The following is a 19742-nucleotide window of genomic DNA, read 5'->3' on the forward strand; positions in this document are numbered from 1 at the left end:
GAGCCGGAAGATATGAACTGGAACTTCATGATGGAATATCATAGCTGTGTTTGGATTTGTTAGTAAAGTCTTGTAATGAACTTTGACCACGATTAGGTTTCAAGGTCTGATGAAGAAGCCGGATGATAGGCACTGGCTTGGTTTTTACGTGCACTTATAAAAGCGTCTTTTTCTAGCGTTTTTTAAACTATTATTTTACTATAAAAGCTAAGCGGAGGAAGCGGTGGTGGCCGAGTGGATATGACGTCCGACTTTCAATCCGGAGGTCTTGGGTTCAAATCCTGGCTCGTACCAATGAGTTTTTCGGAACTTATGTACGAAATTATATCATTTGATATTTACCACTAGCTTTTCGGTGAAGGAAAACATCGTGAGGAAACCTGCATGCATCTGCGAAGAAATTCAAAGGTGTATGTGAAGTCCCCAATCCGCATTGGGCTAGCGTGGGGACTATAGCCCCAGCCCTCTCGCGCATGAGAGGAGGCCTGTCCCCAGCAGTGGGACGTATATAGGCTGAGTTATTATATATTATTAAAAGCTAAATAATCAATGAAAATTGATAAGTATCTCAGTAGACAAACATGTAACACAAAAGACATAAACGCGCGATATTCGCCCCGCGCCCGTTTAGTCTTCTCTATGTACGCGGTACGCGATTGCTCAATCTTTTTTTATGATTGACAACAGCGTATCAAAATGAATATTATAGTTGACTATATTAAGGGTGTCACATGTGCGTTTATGACTTATTAAGCAATAGTTTCTACTATACAACCTAAAATAAATAAATAATTCATTTGAGCTATCGTTTTGTTTCGTCCTCTTGACCGCGGCGAGCTGTTATTGGTCCATTTCATTATAGTTGACTAAACCGTTTCGAAATGAATATTATAGTTGAGTTGGGAGCCCATACATGAAAAGTATGCAATTATAGTTTGGTATACTAAATCTTAAGGCGCGGTGTATAGTAAAATGCGCTATTTTTAAATCGATATTTACAGGCTTGTACAAGGATTTCATCGATTATTTTCTAGTATGTATAACTTCAGTCTTTGAACTAGCCGTATGCTTGTCAGAAACACGATGGCTCATCTTTTTCTCGATAGATTTTTGCTTTGAAAATATGCTTAAAACTGTATTTATTTCGATATTTTAGAAGTACTATGATGAATATCAATGTGAAATTTACTTCATTCAATAGCTTTTAAGTAACTCTAACATTTTGCTTGTCAGTTTATCGATGCGTTAAATTTTTCATTCATAATTATGAATTCAACATTTTGTCTACTAAACGTTACCCTGCGCGGCAATACCGTCAGTACGCCAGTACGCCCGTGACCACTGTCAGCGTCGGACCTGTGCTAGTTTAGCGGACGTTACATAAAATGGATAATCACACTATAAATACACAAATATGTTATACACACAATGTTTTCATCACTCTTACGAAGAAAAAACTAATTTTTAAGCTAATTGATTCTTAAATACGGTGACATTTCAGACATCCATCCTACATATTATCTTTTTTGACAAGTTTTACACACGCACCTGTCCGGCATACAGCCACGATTAACCAAATGATGAAATGGTGCCTTGCACCCGAGTTGAACACTCTACTTTTCATTTTTAATACGAGGAAGGTAAAATACATGTACATTTTAAAAAACACTGCTAAGTATAAAATTCAGTAGTACTTATGTCGTGAGGGGTACCTACTTTTAATTATCAATTTAGGTAAAATAATATTTTAAATGGCTATTACAGTAATAATCAAATTGAATACCTATTTTTAAACGTAAACAAATAAAATTAATCCGCTTGTTTAATTTATATAAGTCATTATATTGGAACAGCTTCATTTTTAACACATACAGGATGCAGGAGATATACTGGATTTAAATATGTGGGATTTAAATAGTGCTTAGTGAAAGGTACCATTTCACGTTTTTGTGGAAGTGCTCAAATGGCTGTAATAGTTTATGTTATAAGTGTTGAATTTGTTTGGTATTTCTGGTTTATTAACTTTCATATGGTATACACTTAAGACTTTATTTACAACATTTATCAACTATTTTATTTTGTAAGGTGAGCAGGAGTGATATTTACCCTTCAAATTCCATTCAAAATTTTGCAAGTACTCGGTTCGGAAGTTCGTATATATTTGTACCTCTCGCCAATATTTTTATTTCACTGGTTAATTATTCTGTAAATTCAAGAATGTAACTAAATTCCATTTTTGATAATGTTAAACATAAAGTCCTTTGTAAAAGTTTGGTATAATACTATTATACCATGCTATTTCTGTTTTGTATGAAATTTTATATTATATATATAGGTGACATTTTATTTCTTTTTTCAAGTATAAATTTCGATGACACTCTGCCGTCAATTACAGGTCTCAGCCAATTTTACCTTCTTCTTTAAAACCTTGGACCTTGTTATGTCTTTGTGATATGCTTTTACTATTTTTCCTGCCAATACAAAATATAAGTGGAAAAATCGATCGAAAGTTTCGCAAAATATATTTTCTTCATTTTTGCATTAGGGTGCTTATGTGTAATATGTATATATTAAAATAGTTTATTTTGAAATGAATCACTAGTCAAGGCCTATAGTATATCCCTTCAAGTGGCAGAAGCCAAAACGTAAAAAGTAGTCACGTGGCGGGGCCCCGTCGGGTGTTCAGCGCGGATTTAGAGAATATTACAAATTCAACTATTTAAGCTTATCTATGTATAAAAGTATATATTGAAGCATATATCGTTAGAATAAGCACTAAATACGCTATTCGAATAAATTATTGTCTTCTTCTTCTTGGTCCCTCAATGCTCAAACTCGTGAAAGGACAAGAACACTCGAAAGCTCTAATCAAAGGGTTCAACAACAAATTTGCTAAGGAGCTCTTAGAGCTCAAAAGACATAAAACCTGCGCGGTGACCAGAATATTGACTGGACACTGTAAGTTGAACAAACACATGTTTCAAATTGGGAAGAAACAAGACGCGACATGCAGGTTCTGCCATGAGTCAGAGGAGACTGCAATGCACATTCTCTGCTCCTGTGGACCACTAATGTCAAAAAGAAGTACCCACCTAGGGCGGCACGTATTGTAACCCTATGAGGTACAGAACATTACGGCCCAAAGAATCTGGAATTTCCTGGATTCAACGGGCATCAGTAATGAACTTTAAAGGGCTGTCACAATAGATCACTACCTGGTCGACGTGGCACTCAAAGGCCCGAAACCCCAATAATAATAATAATATATCGTTAGAATAAGCACTAAATACGCTATTCGAATAGAACAATTAAATTATTGTCTTCTTCTTCTTGGTCCCTCAATGCTGAGGATCGTGACATCATGTCCTTCTGTTGAAGTTGTCCTTGTTGTTGTTAAATTATTGTAATGTTTATGCATTTCGCCACATGCACCTAACTAATCAAACCTAGCAACAGTGACAGTTTTCCAGTTTCCTTATTAAAAATGACTACCACCACAAAACAAAGTTATGATTGGAGGTAATTGTTAATTAATTTTCTACGTAGGGCTTAAAATTCAAAGGTTAAGTCATAAAAAGTGCCCGTGAGGAAACGGATTTTTTTTAACCACGTATTCCTGAGGTCATAAGAAGAATTTCATGTACAAGTTTAAGTCAATTCCGCAAGTATAAATTGTTTTTTTTTTTTACTTTTTGTATGTTTTTAAACATATTAAGTTCATGTTCTTGGAAAATTTATGGATTAATATAAATTGGTACATTCTTTTTCGTAAAAATTAGTCTATTCAAATGGTACCTTGTGACTTTGATATCTGTCAAGAAGGTAGTCTAGACTAGGTCCCAAAGTGGCGACTGGCGACATAGCCATCAAAAAGGCGTTATGCACTAAAACACAACGAAAAATATTTTTTTTAAATTGGTATTAACTCTGAAACTAGGCGAATTAAAAAAGTTTATATGACATTTTTGCCTCTAAATACGATCCGGAATATACTGTTAAAATCTTTCCGTTTCCTCGAGGGTACCGTGTATTTACAAAATAACCTCTTTAACAATCAAGACAGAACTCGACCTAGGCGTTCGATCTCGGATGAATGGTCCTTAGCAACCAAGCGTTAACAAGCGTGTGTATGTATGTTTTCCTTGTCTAACTCGCTAGCTACTTTTGGGCGCTAGAAGAGCGTAAATATACTTCAAAGCCTTTAATTTTGCCATTAAATATGGCAACACCTCACTAACCACCCTCTGTTAGCCGACAGCTTTCTGGCTATCGCATCGACCCGTGAGTGGTGGGCCACCACTTGATGGGATAAATAACATAGTTGACGATAAAATAATTTTGTTCACCGGAAAGTTTTGTATGTTAATTAACTTTACGGAACAGGTCTTAACTGTACTTCTTTCCAAAAGAAAATAATACTCATTGAGACAATTCTAACAACCTCAAACAAACGCAATTTGGTTGCGATATTTTGACACAGAGTTCCTATGGCCACCTCCTCTCTCATGCATCAGATTAGCTCGATGGTATCATAATATTTCATTGTCACCCTACTTACATATGTATGCAGATTTTCAACTTCATCTGAAACCTCAGTGGGTCAAATATACTTGTAATATTTGATTACAGACAGAGTAGACAGACAACAGACTGATTCTTTATTAGACATTAATTAAAGTCAGTCAATTATACTCATTACTATATAACTTCGAAGTAGTAGTAGTAGTATAAGTGCATTTTTGCCATTATAAACTTTAAATAATAAATAATAATAGCAGTTTTCTCGACTTTTGCATTTAAAATTTATAATCGTCTTCATTGTCGTCAATTCAAAAAATTATATAGAAATAGTCGTTACAGTTAGAGTCATGGTTCTTTTTTGAGAAGATAGCATAATTTATCTACTTTTTGAAGCTACATATGCTTGTGCATACCTTATGCTTATGTTTTCAGTTATCTCAATACCAGCAAAAACATGCTACCTTTTTACGTTCACTTCCACAAATTACTTAGCTTTGCTAGTATTCTTCCTTTTTTCACTACTTGCCCGAAATTGACTTCTATTGCATTTTTAAGGTCAGCTAAGTTTTGAATAGGTATCTATATATGATTTAAAGCAGACAGTTGTAACTTTTGTCTGAATTAGTATGTAATATTATTTCGACACAAAACGATTTGGTATCATTTTACTAGGTTCTCAATTTGCCGCGGTATACTCTAGTATTATATATAATTATCAAATTTTTAATTTCATTAAGTTTAAATCATAATCAATATAAATTTCCGGAAAAGATCCCAGAACTAACAAACCAGAATACGGATGGCGTCAGAATAAGGACGTAGGCTTGCTGCGAGCGCGGCGCGCGGGGCGCCCGCCTGCCTGCTTTACCACTTCGTCTGCTTCACCCCCTCAAAAACCTAAAATCTGTCTATAAGAGCGCCTTAATTCAAACATTACAGTTTACGAGTAGAAAAAATAATAGAATAATAGAATAACAGTACCTGATAGAGGGTAGCAGGGTTGAAGCAAGTGACGGCCGCGGACTTGTAGAGCGCGGGCCGAGTCTCGAACGTCTTCACGATGCCGTTTACGACCTGAACCAATATATTAGAATTAAGAGGGAAGAATAGTTTGGCGATCCTAGCGAAATAACGGTATTTTTTCTATGAAATTCCATTTCGAGAAAAAATGTTTTCGACTAGCTAAATCTTAAGAAATCACTTTAATTTTGATGTTGATTTTTTAAGATTTATTAGTGGAAAACGTTTTCTTCCGAACTGGAATTTCATAGGAAATAAGTTTTTGGCAAAAATTTCATTTTTGGTACAAGCTTTTATTGCTGACTGTACTTTTCTCCTCAGTAGGGTTGCCATCTCTAAAATTTGGAAACCAGGACAAGACGCGTGAAAACTCCGGATTTTAGAGTCCAGATCCCGGACATGTCAACAGGTTTTTTTAAACAAGACATTTAGTTTTTAAACCCGGACTACAAATGAAGCGTCCCCCCGGACGCTCCCCAGATGCCCCCTAAACTAGGACAAATCCGGCGAAACCCGGACGGATGGCAACCCTACTCCACAGGCAACTAATACTCATAGAGACAATTCTAAAAACTTCAAACATAATTAGGTTGCGTGGTTTTATCATAGAGTTCCTATGGCCACCTCCTGTCTCCATCATCAGTTCAGCTCGATAGTACCATAATATTGCATTGTCACCCGACTTACATATGTATGCAAATTTTCAGCTTCATTAGAAGTCGGGAAGTGGGTCAAATTTAACTTGCAAGATTTCACCCATACATAAGTACATTGCAAGTTAATACAAAGCTTGTAAAATACCGTTATAACGCTAGGATCGCAAACCTATTCTTCCCTCTCAACAATTGCACAGGCTGGGCTATAAAAATCGCTGCAAACTTAGCTTGGTCCAACTCTAGCAACAGGCGAGTCAATGTACGAAAATCTATCTGGAAAGCGTCTCTACTTTACAATCGGGTGAGCAAGCATGACGTTACCTCCTTGTTGTCGCCTTTAACGTCGATGATGCAGCGGACGCGCTTCTCCAGCAAGTAGTCCAGCGCCGCGTCCAGCAAGCACAGCTTCACTTCTTTATAGCGTTGCCTAGAACAAGTCAACATGAATAATGGTTAATCCTTTATAAAGCCCGTTCATATAAAGACTGACCAGCAATATATGATCACGCGCCATATTGCGGAATTTCATTGGAACTTAATTTCTTATACTAAACTGAACTGTCACCCTATACATCGACCACCATCAACGACGACCGGTTTGGCCTAGTGGAGTTTATACGTCTCTGTCATACTGTATAATATATTTGACTTGGTACATACTAGTTATGTATTCTGTAGCATTAGTTTATGAGACTGCTAGTTTAACAGTCCAGACGCGGTTTATTTATTTAGTATAAATTTTATTTTGACACTTGGAGAGACTTTACACCTCCAAATTTTATTAGTATTAGTACTCTGATATGGGGGACCTTTTACATCTCCAGATTTAATGTGTTTTTAACCATAGAGACTACACATCTCTATTGTATTGTAGTAATTATTTATTTTAAGATTATTATAATGTAATGTTTACCCAGGTATTGGCTGTTGTATTTATAAATGTTGTTATGTATTTTTCATGTCACTATATGATGTTAGTATAAATGTTGTATTGACTTGTAAAAGAGCCCTGTTGAGGCCTACTTGCAGAAAAAAAAATTGAATTTTGGGTAGTGACCCTGCCTACGAAGCTGATGGTCCCGGGTTCAAATCCTGGTAAGGGCATTTATTCGTGTGATAAGCATGGATATGTGTTCCTGAGTCATGGGTGTTTTCTATGTATTTAAGTATTTATAAATATTTATATATTATATATATCGTTGTCTGAGTACCCACAACACAAGCCTTATTGAGCTTACTGTGGGACTTAGTCAATTTGTGTAATAATGTCTTATAATATTTATTTAGTTATACATGACAATAACAGCGCCCTCTTGATAATAAATAAATAAAATAAATAAATATTATAGGACATTATTACACAAATTGACTAAGTCCCACAGTAAGCTCAATAAGGCTTGTGTTGAGGGTACTTAGACAACGATATATATAATATATACATATTTATAAATACTTAAATACATAGAAAACATCCATGACACGGGAACAAATATCCATGCTCATCACACGAATAAATGCCCTTACCAGGATTTGAACCCGGGACCATCAGCTTCGTAGGCAGGGTCACTACCCACTAGGCCAAACCGGTCGTCAATAATGATCATATATTTCTGGGCGGCTACCGGGAAAATCGTAATTCGTTAATTGCGGGCATTTTTCTGTCATTCTAATTACGTCTTAGTGAGAGTAAAAGAGAAAGATCCGCGCAATTTACGAATTTCGGTTTTCGCGGTAGGACCCCTGGTCGGGCTTTAATTCCGTCCTAAGTCTCGTTTCGTGCGCACCAGTGGAATGGTATGCGATTGGTTGATGAGTTCGCATCACGTGCGCGATAGGTCGCAACTAGTTGCGTCGGACTGCACGATTGGCTCGCATTCGTGTGTTCACCAGTGTGCTGGCCCATTATTAGGCCCGTCTTTACCGAGATTAGTCAAAAGTCAATGCTCGGGTGCTCCAAAAATACATCATAAAACCGTCATGATTCATACTTAATTTATTTACTAATTACAGTAAATTTGTACCGAGCTACTAACAATGGCGATGTATGCAGCTCGGGTGCTCCAAAAATACATCATAAAACCGTCATGATTCATACTTAATTTTTTTTTAATTATTATTTAATAATCAGGCAGGCAGTTATGACAACTGATATGACCTGTATCTAGTATTCATAAAGATAGTTATCATGAACGAGTAGTAGATATAATATGCTTTTCTAATTTATTTCTATACTGAAGTCAACTGAGAATATGCTTCAGGAGACAAGCACTTTCAGCTATAAAATACAGATGATTAATTTGCTAGCACCTACACATATACTCACAAAATACTAATTTCTTCTAGCTTCTACCAAAAATAAAGGAAAACTAAAAATTTGAAAGCTGAAGGAGTTGGCGGTCAGAATGAAGCTTGTCTACTTATGATGAACTATATATACATACCGGTTAGGATGTGTGACACCAATATCAATATCCTTAATATCGTCCCAACTGAGCCCGGTCACGTCTGTGATGCTGGACTCTGAGAGCCGCTGCAGCCCCTGGTCGTGCAGCAGCACCAGCTGCCCGTCTTTCAAGGTCCGTACGTCCAGTTCCACAAAGTTGCATTCTCGTTCTACACACTGAGGAATGATTGTTTTGACATGAATAGACGGGTCCACACAGAGCGATTTCTTCACGCACAATACGGCCAGTGTAGACGTGCCTCGGCCGAGACGGCGCGCGCGTTTTCCTCGCCACGTTTCGCTCAGCCGAGGCACCTCTGCACTGGCCGTTTTTTTACGTGAGGAAATTGCCTCGTGCGTATCCTCGCTGCATGGACCCGCCTAATGAGTCATTTTGAATGTTTTTTTGTTATTATTATTTATTTACATAATTTTAGCTTACTCTTTATAGGGTGAAATCTGTTTTGTAAGGAAAAATAGACAGCCTTTTTTTATTTTTTTCTTACATAGAATTTTCAGGACTATTAAATAGCAATGAGGCTTTAATTGTGTTTTGCTTGCTATAAGGATTTCCTGGTATGTTTATGCGAATAACCTGTCAAGGCTTCCTTATGGCAATCCCTCCTAGCAGTGAAGAAAACAGGGATCGGAAACCAGTATTTTTTGTATGGGAACGAAAACGGTATTTTTTCGTTCTTGGTTAATTATTTCATTTCTAATTGGGCAATCTAATAATACGAAGTCGTTATCCAAAAACACAACTGAGTCCTATATTTGGAGTATAAAATAAACCTAAATATATGTTTATTTCAAAAAAAAATCCAAAAAACCGGTTCCAATCCCTGGAAGAAAAAGCCCTTTTCCGAATAGGTGATGTGAAAACCAATGTTCTTAACTTTTAGGTATAGAAAAGACAATGTGAGAACCAGGCAGATATCGGAAATTTAACTCCAAAACATAAGACTGTTAGAATTTTAATTGATAAGAAAAAAACAAATGACCAATGTAACACTAATGTATCATTACACAAAACAAACAACAAATAAATTTGCTAAAAACTACCTCTGTGACCGCCTATATAAACAAACTGTAACGTTAAATAAAAGAGAAAATCGATAAAACTTACATATTTAAATGCCTCCAAAGTGTTCTCTGGCGCGTCCAAACCTGCCCCTCTATGAGCTATGCACTGCACAACCTGATCGGGATTAGCTTCAGCCTCTTTAGACCCAAGCTCTGGACCAAATATACTCATAACATTCACTGGATCTGGCTTCTTTAATCTTGTACAATAATACGCACCTACGCCCAACAGTCCAACGTCCAATCCAAACGGCAAAACTACGTAAACAAGAGAGAAAATAAAGTAAATAAAGGAAAATGTGTAACTAAAACTGTTGTATATAATATTAAACATCGTTGTAAACATTTTTCGGTCGTTCGTTCGAATTTAGTGTTTGTTTAGGTTAGGTTAGGTTAATCGAAAATAAATACAAATTGGGGAGGGGCTATCTGACAGTTGCAATGCGTTTTGATATTCCTATTTTTTTGAAATTATAATTATGTAATCTCGATTATGGAATTCTAAAATCTAATGGAAATTATGCAAATCCAAGTGGTTAGAATAACCTCAATAAAATGCAAAGCGAAAATATTAACACAAGAGTTAAATTGCTTGAGAGGTCAATTCTAAGAAAAATAGTTACTCACTTCCATTAAAAATGCTTTTATTTTGTATTTGAATCCACATAAGAGTAAACATTCTACTAAAATATGTGTCATATACATATAGTTTACTGGTTACTATAATTATGATTTTTGTTTGTACGTAGGGTAAACTATCCAATGATTGGCACTATGGGCACAGAATATAAATTTATAATAATGGTACAAACAGCAATACTGTCTACGTCTAATGGTGGATCATGGATGAATCTTAAGTGCCAAGTAATTGGTGCTTGAGACTCCATATTTAGGAATATTATATCTATGATAATTTAATAGAAGTTTGACGTTAAAAATAACACTTGCACTGTCTGGGCTATAAAAATCAATTCAACTTATTTTGGTCTAATTTTTGTTTGTACATAGGATAGGGTAAACTATCCAATATTTGACACTATGGTCACAATAATTTATAATGATGATACAAACAGCAACATTATGAACTGTCCATCGGTGGACCTTATTACAAAGGCATAAGGTCCAGGACAGCTGACAATGTGGGCGATGGTACTATCAATAATTGGTACTGAAACTAGACTGAAGTAAAGACACATAGTAAAACACACCCAACTTGTCAGTAGAAAAAGGCGCGAAATTTAAATTTTCTATGAGAAGTCAACTCTTTAGTGCCTATTACATCCACACTTTATCAGGCCTGGTATCAGACCCAATTTCGGGCCCGAGAAAGAGTATTTTTCGGTTTCAAATTGTTCATATGCAAAAATATCAAACATTGAACATTTTTGGCAATTAGAGACAAAGTATTTTTTACATTTCAAATATTGTGAACGATGTGCTGATTTTTCGTGTAACGGAAAACGATTATCAGGTCCGAAATCGGAAAGGGTGGATGTAATTGGCGCTTGATATCAGACCCGATTTCGGGCCCGAAAAAGAATATTTTTCTGTTTCACCAAATACCAACACATCGTTTACAATATTTGAAAAGTAAAAAATGGTTCATATGCAATGAATATCAAACATTGAACATTTTTGGCAATTAGAGACAAAGTGTTTTTTACATTTAAAATATTATTGTTAATGATGTGCTGATATTCCGTGAAACGGAAAACAATCTGATGCAAGGCCAGTCCAGACGGGATCGGTCGATTTGATCAGAAAGTAAATTGGCATCAATCTCACCAATTCGAATTAAATATTACAATTTATGGTAATATCTGATCGCTCTTAATTTAAATAATCGGACAGACAGACGGACATGACGAATCTATAAGGGTTCCGTTTTTTGCCATTTGGCTACGGAACCCTAAAAGTGCCTCCAAATGTGAATATTAGCATCACAAATTGGTATTCTTGATCAAATCAGGCCGTGTAGAAGCATACGCCAATTTTTTTTAAATTTAGGGCGCTCAAATATCACCATAACGGTAAAATTAGTGATTAAATCGGATTTTGACGACAATTTATTTCCTGATCAAATCGGTCGATTTGATCGTACCGTCTGGACTGACCTTTAATTCTATTAACTTCAAGTGCCAATTACATCCACACTTTATCAGGCCTGATATCAGACCCGATTTCGAGCTCGAGACAGAGTATTTTTCCGTTTCACCAAATATCAGCACATCATTTACAATATTTGAAATGTAAAAAAAATGGTTCTAATGCAAAAATATCAAACATTGAACATTTTTGGTAATTAGAAACAGAGTATTTTTTACATTTCAAATATTGTCAATGATGTGATGATATTCCGTGAAACGGAAACTATTATCAAGCCCGAAATCGGGACTGATTTTGGGCCCGATATAGGGAAGTGTGGATGTAATTGCCTAATTGGCACCTTAAGATCACAAATCGCTCACGAAGTCAGGAATTTCGAGCCACGATAGCGGGACGGTGTGCCCTAACGGTACAGTTGAGTTCATAAATATGTATACAATTTTTCACCTTATTGCAATGGATTAAGGTGATATTGTATAGGTACATATATATGAACTTGATTAAACGCACCGTGCGCGTGTTCGTGGGCTCATATAGGATTACTCGGACTTCGTGCGCGAAAAGTAGTTAGGTACGAAAATAAAAGATTAAGTTAGCTTAAAACACTTACAGATATAATTCTATTCAAAACATTATCAATATTTTTATAGTATGTAAGTAATTTATGTGCATAAAATACATAGGTAATCAAATGAATAATAGGTACCTACCTACATTCCTTTAGGGCAACCATTCAGGAATTAAGTGGATACCGGAGGGGAGGAGTATATACAGGAAAGGACTACGGAAGAACTACGGAACAGGGGCGCGTAGCTACCGCCGTATCTGCCGTATCAATTATATGGGGCCTTAGGGCCACGGGGGCTCCCAACGTGCGTTTTTGTGAGAAATCTTTACCCTTCATTCTTTTTTTCTTTTAACATATTTTTATATGGGGCCCCGCCAAGGCACGCTAAGCCACTGCTACGGAAAGTGGGTGTATATAAATCCGCGTGCTTAAGGGCCAATTAGATCCACACGTTGCAACGGGCCCGACGTCCCGAGCTAAAGTTGTTTTCCGTTTCACAAAATATTAGCTCGTCGTTAACAATATTTAACCCATCCACTAAGGGTTCTACTAGTTCTACTACTGTATTCATCAGAGTGCATTTCAGGATTTTCAGGCCAAAGTTAAGCAACGACAACAATCTAGTATAAATCTCATCTCTCTAAGTCTGTAATCCTTTTATCTACTCCAACACCTCGTTCCTATCAGTCCTGATGCCGAGAACGTAGCCCACGATGTGCCTGACGTGCAATACCGTCTTCACGACCGTCCGCACGTCGGCGCCCACGACAGGGCTGGAGTGCCACCGAGGGATGATGGAGATGAAACTAAGACTTAAGTGGATAGAAGAGAGACCAAGCGGGAATTAACTTGATAGGCATCCGAATACCCTACCACAATTCTAAATATCTAAGGAGAGCGACAGCAGAGCAGTGGGGACAACGACATAAATCTAGTTTGAATCCTTTATTTCTGGTGAATTACCTCTTCTTGACTCGCAACCAAGTTCACCAGTAAGTATAATATCAGAATTAAACACTCCTGTACTCCAAAATATGGTCTTGTATCAAGTTTCCCTAATCCTTATACTCCAACACCTCGGTCCTGCCGGTCCTCTTCCCGAGCACGTAGTCAACAATATGTCTGATGATGAAGAGGGCCGTCTCCACAACAGTTAGCACGCTGGCGCCGACGAACAGCGCTGTAGTTCCGCCCAGAGATGCTGGGGAAGAAACCAAATTTACTTACTACGGTGATACAACGACCCAAAGTGAGTCTTGGCTTCCGACACCAGATCACGCCATGCCTCTCGGTCTTGCGATAGCTCTCACCAGTCGCTATGGCTGAGGTTGAACAGGTCTTAAGATACTACGTCTTTCCAGCGGTACAGTCAGCGTCAAATACTTCGTAGCAGTCAAAGTGGCCAAATAGTTCGGTACACCATACTAAATATATGGTGTACCGAACTATTTGGCTACTTTGACTGCTACGAAGTATTTGACGCTGACTGTACCTAGGACGTCCAACCGGGCGTTTCCCATTTGGTTGTCCCAAGTACGCTCCAAACCATACCTAATTTAATTCAAAAATTTATTCTGTGAGGCTTCATGGACTCTTTTATATTAAATTAGGCAACATTATTAACCACTAACTGTCTAGATGGTTGGAAACTAGCAGTTGCCTTATAAACAGCCTGGTTGCGAGAAGTGGCATAGCATGAGCTTAATAATAGCTGTGTCGTTAAAATTAGCGACGCAAGACAGGTTGACATACAAATAGTTAAATAAAAATATAGGTATGCTCTGGCAAGCCAACTTTGTTAGTAGAAAAGGCGGAAATTTTTAAAGATCCAGGCGCGAAGGGTCGGTCTAAGTTTGCTTGCCTAGGTAAGTTATACTAAGTTCACATAAAAATAATACAGGTAGGTACTTACTTTCAAACGATAGAACAGACACACAAACACAACGCCATACAAAACACAATTATATCCGATGGGCACAAAGCAATAAGTATGGCATCAATAAACTCACTATTTATACATGACAAACAAAAACCACTACTGTAAGTAAAATTATTCTAAACATTGATACATAGAAGCTAATCCAAAGATATGTTTAAAATTTTCACCTTATTACAAAGGAGTAAGGTGCAAAAGTGTAAACATATATTTGACGTCGACTGGCCTGAGGTTGAGTTCCTGAGAACCTACCGCCAACTCAGAAGTTCGCAAATTGTGGGCATCTTTCTCTTTTACTCCAATTAAGGCGTAATTAGAGTGACAGAGCAAGATGCCCGCAATCTGCGAACTTCGGTGCTCGCGGTAGGCCCTCTGCTCTTCCGTAAAACATCTATAAAACCCAAAGTAAAAAGTCTTCGAAACTGACATCCATGCAGACATTCAGAAAACATGACAAACGTGCAAATAATAACAGCTTTACAACAAGATTTACAAATTGTGTTTTAAGTTTTAACAGAGTGAACAATGTTAGAAAGTATGCTTGAAAATAAGAAAGAATGCTTGGGGTATCATGGATAGAATTCCGTACTAACCAGTCTATAAATACCTACTCCAGGGACTCGACATCAAGCAGCACCTGTCATCTCTTGTGCAATCTCGCATCCTTACCTTCTTTGCCATGTATACCGCTAGGGGGGTGCGGCTATCGAGCGACGAGTCTAGGGGAGAGTGGATGGTACCAGGCCACGAACAAAACCACCAATGAGATCTAAGCTGCAGTGGATGGGTAGACACATGAATGTGCTAGGCAGGCAGCTAACAGAAAATGGCGGCGTGTTGTGAAACTCGTCACCATACGATGATAACCACGACCACACTGTCAAGAGTGAAACGACTAAGAAGAAGAAGGTAGAAAATTGGTGAGACACACACAGGTATTTCTATTCGTTCTGACGTGCAAAAACATTACAAAGAAAGAGCCAATACAAAGTTGGTAAGACGCTCACAATTTCTAGCACATCAGAGCATCACACTAGTGCAATTCTTGACTTCAAGAATCTACTTCTCCTGGAACCCACCGAACAAGTCCTCTAATGTGAAGATGACGTCCCTTTGTAGACGCAGTTTCGGCGGCATCAGGTTGATGCGTATGGCCGCCACCGGGCCTTCGTCGCCGTCAAAATCGGATCCATTTCTGATCCGAAACAATACTTAAAACTCTCCATTTACAAACAAATACTCTGCATATATTATTAGTGTTGGTTAGGTTACTCGAGTTCTTTTAGCACTCTGCTTTAAGACTTGACTCAGTTTTTCCTTTCCGGTGCATGCGACACTAAACTCAAAGTAGAGCCTTTTGTGTACCGGTTTTTATGACCTTCAGTCTATTTGGAATTGACCCATATTGAGGAAAGTGCAAATCGAGAACGGTTCACTTTGGTAACAAGCTCATTTGAGTTTCATTCGTTATGAAAATAGTTTGTTATAATATTGGTAGTAATTGAGGAGTGGTGTATTTTGAGTTTAGTGTCGCATGCACCGGAAAGAGTTTTTCTGACTTTAGTCATTAAGTCGAAACTTGAGTCCTTATTCGAGACCTAAGTCTTTTGTAAGGACTTGACTGACTTGAGCCCTTTAAATAGAACTCTCAAATAAAATAATGTACAAAAAAGTTTTAAAAAAAAGTCTCCACATTTAATTCATGGGTTATGCACAAACTTCAAAAAATTATAAATTTTTCTGTGTTACTCGTAGATAAAACCTATTAAATTTGTGACGAATTTATTCGAAGTTCGAGTCCTTTTAATTTGCACTAAAAAAATCAATAAAGTACTCGACTCGGGACTTAAAAGACTCGAAAGTTTTTTAAGCGATTTCGTTTCTTCAAATTTCGACTTAAAAGACTCGAGTTTTTACGTACTCTATATATTATAGGGCGTCAATGAGCCTTCAGAAGTCAATAAAACATTTGTTTACAATAGGAGGAGAGAGAAGAGAAATCGGTCACCAATCGCGCCACGTTTCTATAGGGACCGTGCGCGTTGGAGGGTCTGCCATCTCGTGGCCTGAATCGGAACCATAAACATGTACATTTACACGTCACGTGTTTTCTTGTGCTGCCATCTTGTGGGCTACATCGGAACAATAAACATCACATTTACGCCTCGCGCCAAAAATCTGTCGGCTCCTGTGCTGCCTCCTATAGTTCATGCACGCTCCCTATTGGAAATAATTCAGCCTAGGTCACTGGAGGGCTAGGTCACTTTTCTTTTAATAAATTACATATATTTCAGTTTATGAGGAGTTAGTTACGATTTGTGATAAAATGTGACGTCAGCAGTTACTATTAAAGTTTATTCGTTTATTTATCTATACTTTGAAAAGAAATACCTGAATAATGCAAGATTCTGATCGATTTGTTAGGTGGATCGTAATTCTTTTCGTGGTCTTGTTTTGGCCCACTCTGTCACGCTTGTATTTCTGTATTTTTTCAAATAACTAAGAAAAGACGAGTGCTACTGCATGTCTCTTTAGCTGTAGATTACATTTACCATGAGAAAAATAAAAACTAAATTTCATCACATAAAAAGATCGAAAATAAGATAAGAAAAATAATTTTGACCAAGGTAGGCCTTCGCTAGCTCTGTGCCAGTCTGAGGTATTCCAAAAAGCTCCGCTTACCCTTGTATCCAATATCATTTTTGGCTCAAGGCCTAAGTTAAATCTACCTTAAAATACGGTACTTACCTAATAACGACCTTTTTGGTATGAGAATAGTAGTTGAGCTCGGCACACTGAGGAAGGCAGGCGCACTTGGCCAGGTTCTTTGGCAGGTTGATGAGAATCTCCACATTCCTCCCGATGCACGCCATACCGTGCGCGTCGCACACTTCGCCATCTTGAAAAACACGGAACGCGAAATGGCGGCGAAACAACACTATTTTAAATTAAATACTAAGCACGTTAACACTATTTTGAAATATATTGTATAATTGCAAATCGGGATTGTTTTTTTGGTTTTTTGTCAGTTTGACGGATGTTTTTTGACGGCCAGTTTTTAAATGTCATGTTTAAAGAGGGTACAAGATTACGTTGAAGGTTTGATAATAAGCTAATTAACCTTTTTACATGCTTTTTACCGATATTTTTACCCACCACCAAAGAATACAATACTCACTACTTTGCCCACCACAAGAAGAAAACGATTTGTGTGTTAAAGGTTTTCCAGATAGGTGGCGCTACAATACCTAGAATATATGAAGAAAAAAATCAAATCATAGACAGCGCATTTCACGCCGTCAATAACGCCTGGGTTCTTAGCTACTGTAGCGCTATACTGGAGAGATTTTTTTTTATACTACGTCGGTGGCAAACAAGCATACGGCCTGCCTGATGGTAAGCAGTATCCGTAGCCTATGTACGCCTGCAACTCCAGAGGAGTTACATGCGCGTTGCCGACCCTAACCCCCTCCCACCCTCGTTGAGCTCTGGCAACCTTACTCACCGGCAGGAACACAACACTATGAGTAGGGTCTAGTGTTATTTGGCTGCGATTTTTTGTAAGGTGGAGGTACTTCCCCAGTTGGGCTCTGCTCTAGATCTGGAATGACATCCGCTGTGCTGTGCCCTACCACACAGACCTGACATTCATAATGCCCATACCTCTCTTGTGGACGTAGTTTAAGGACATACCCGGGTACAAGGACATACCCGGGTCCAATAAGAGATGAGAGATTTGGAACTATTATTTATAGCTGAGACACTTTTGCAACAGTTCTGCCTATGGAGATTGTATTCCTTACTCCACCTTCCATACATTCTAGAGTTTTTTACCTCCTTTAATATGGAAAAACGGTCGACATCCGCAGAACATGATGGCCATGCGGCTTCTGCAGTGCATCTGGCAAAGCCCGAAGCTGTAGGCCTACAAAATCGAATATATATATAAGCTATGCACGTATATATAGCGACGTCTCGCTCGCACATCGGAGCGACGTTCCGATGGTCGCATCCAATATGTGAAGACCACCTATAGAGAACGTGCGTGAACATTTAAGGCGGCAACCATTACGAGCCCTAGCGCGAAGCGATAACGTCAAGCTTAAATTTCCGATTTTGTTTACTAGATGGCAGAAACTCCAACATACAAGGCATACAGGAACTGGGCCACACTATCGGGAAACGCAGCATTATCGCGATAATCCCAGTGTGGCCGTAGGATAAACGTCCATTATCGCGATAATCAACGGCGTTTCCCGTTAGTGTGGCCCCGGTATTAGAGCATTGCTTTAATGTCAATGTTATTGTCAAGTTTTAGTTTACAATTTTTAGGCCGTAAGGTGGCAAACCGTTCAACGAACAAAAGAACGGGCGTTTGACCTTGGTCCGGTCAGCATATCTCTCTCGCTCCCATTTATAGCTGCGTCCTTAACGGACGTACGGTGGACTTTCCACTTGATCGAACAGGCCTCGAACCGGACCAAAGTCGCGGTCCGCTGCACCCGTCTGTTACAGAGTTCTTTTATAGCCACAAATTTTCCCACTGAAGTATATTAACGACACCAATCATGGGACATTTAAGACGAAAATTGGAGTATTTTTGACATTACACCGACATCTGTAAAATTTCTGCCGCTTTATCCTTTAAAAGTTGAATGTCTAATTCATCCTCTATGTTTTCTATGTATTTAATGAAACTTATAGCTAAAAAACTTAAATAAGTCACCTGTTGTATGTAGTTGTGACGTGTTCGAATAGACATTTGTTTTGTTTGTGTGTGTCTTTTAAACATGTATTGTCTATTCGAACACGTCACAACTACATACAACAGGTGACTTACTTAAGTTTATTACCTATACTGCAATTGGTTTCAATATTATTAACCAATTAAAACTATGTTTTTTTGCTCCAATCATGGGATGGATGGCGTCATCAATTTTCAAACTAACAAATGAAAATTAAGCAGCTAAATACTTGTTTTACAGAATTTGTCTATACCATTACTGGTGCCTGTTCCGTTATAGGGGTGTTTACTATAGGTGATGCTGATGCCGTATATTACCCGGATGGAGTCGCTGATCCACTCGTCCGGGTACCGACAACGACGCTGCTCCAGACGGAGATTCTTCACTCCTGGTGCTGCTTGGATTTCCACGGCCTGAGACAGTGATAAACCATATATAAACGTCAAATTTCTAGAGACTGTACTTGGACTGCACAACGTGTGGAGGTGCTGGAGGTGTCATTTTAAAGGTTATATCCAAAGAGTAAAGTAGCCTACATAGTGCAAGTGTTATTTTAAATGTCAAGCGTCTGTGAAATTATGACGTTTACTTGACACTTGCACTATCTAGGCTACTTTTATTTAGGCACAGGCTGGGCTATCAAATACGGAAGGTGGAGGTAAGG

General features: G+C 38.0%; 1 protein-coding gene across 1 annotated transcript in view; it reads right to left on the reverse strand.

Annotated features, from left to right (window-relative positions):
- LOC133531312 (uncharacterized) overlaps nucleotides 1-19742 on the reverse strand; it is a 35752-nt gene that overhangs the window by 3095 nt on the left and 12915 nt on the right. The window contains exons 8-13 of the mRNA XM_061869446.1: nucleotides 19396-19491; nucleotides 18168-18258; nucleotides 9767-9981; nucleotides 8639-8817; nucleotides 6519-6624; nucleotides 5503-5595 (exon numbers count right to left, since the gene is read on the reverse strand). Of these exons, the coding sequence (XP_061725430.1) occupies nucleotides 5503-5595; nucleotides 6519-6624; nucleotides 8639-8817; nucleotides 9767-9981; nucleotides 18168-18258; nucleotides 19396-19491 (780 nt within the window). The remainder of the gene's footprint in view (nucleotides 1-5502; nucleotides 5596-6518; nucleotides 6625-8638; nucleotides 8818-9766; nucleotides 9982-18167; nucleotides 18259-19395; nucleotides 19492-19742) is intronic.

The sequence above is a fragment of the Cydia pomonella genome, chromosome 25 (assembly GCF_033807575.1).
Source record: "Cydia pomonella isolate Wapato2018A chromosome 25, ilCydPomo1, whole genome shotgun sequence".
In the NCBI taxonomy this organism is placed as follows: Eukaryota; Metazoa; Arthropoda; class Insecta; order Lepidoptera; family Tortricidae; genus Cydia; species Cydia pomonella.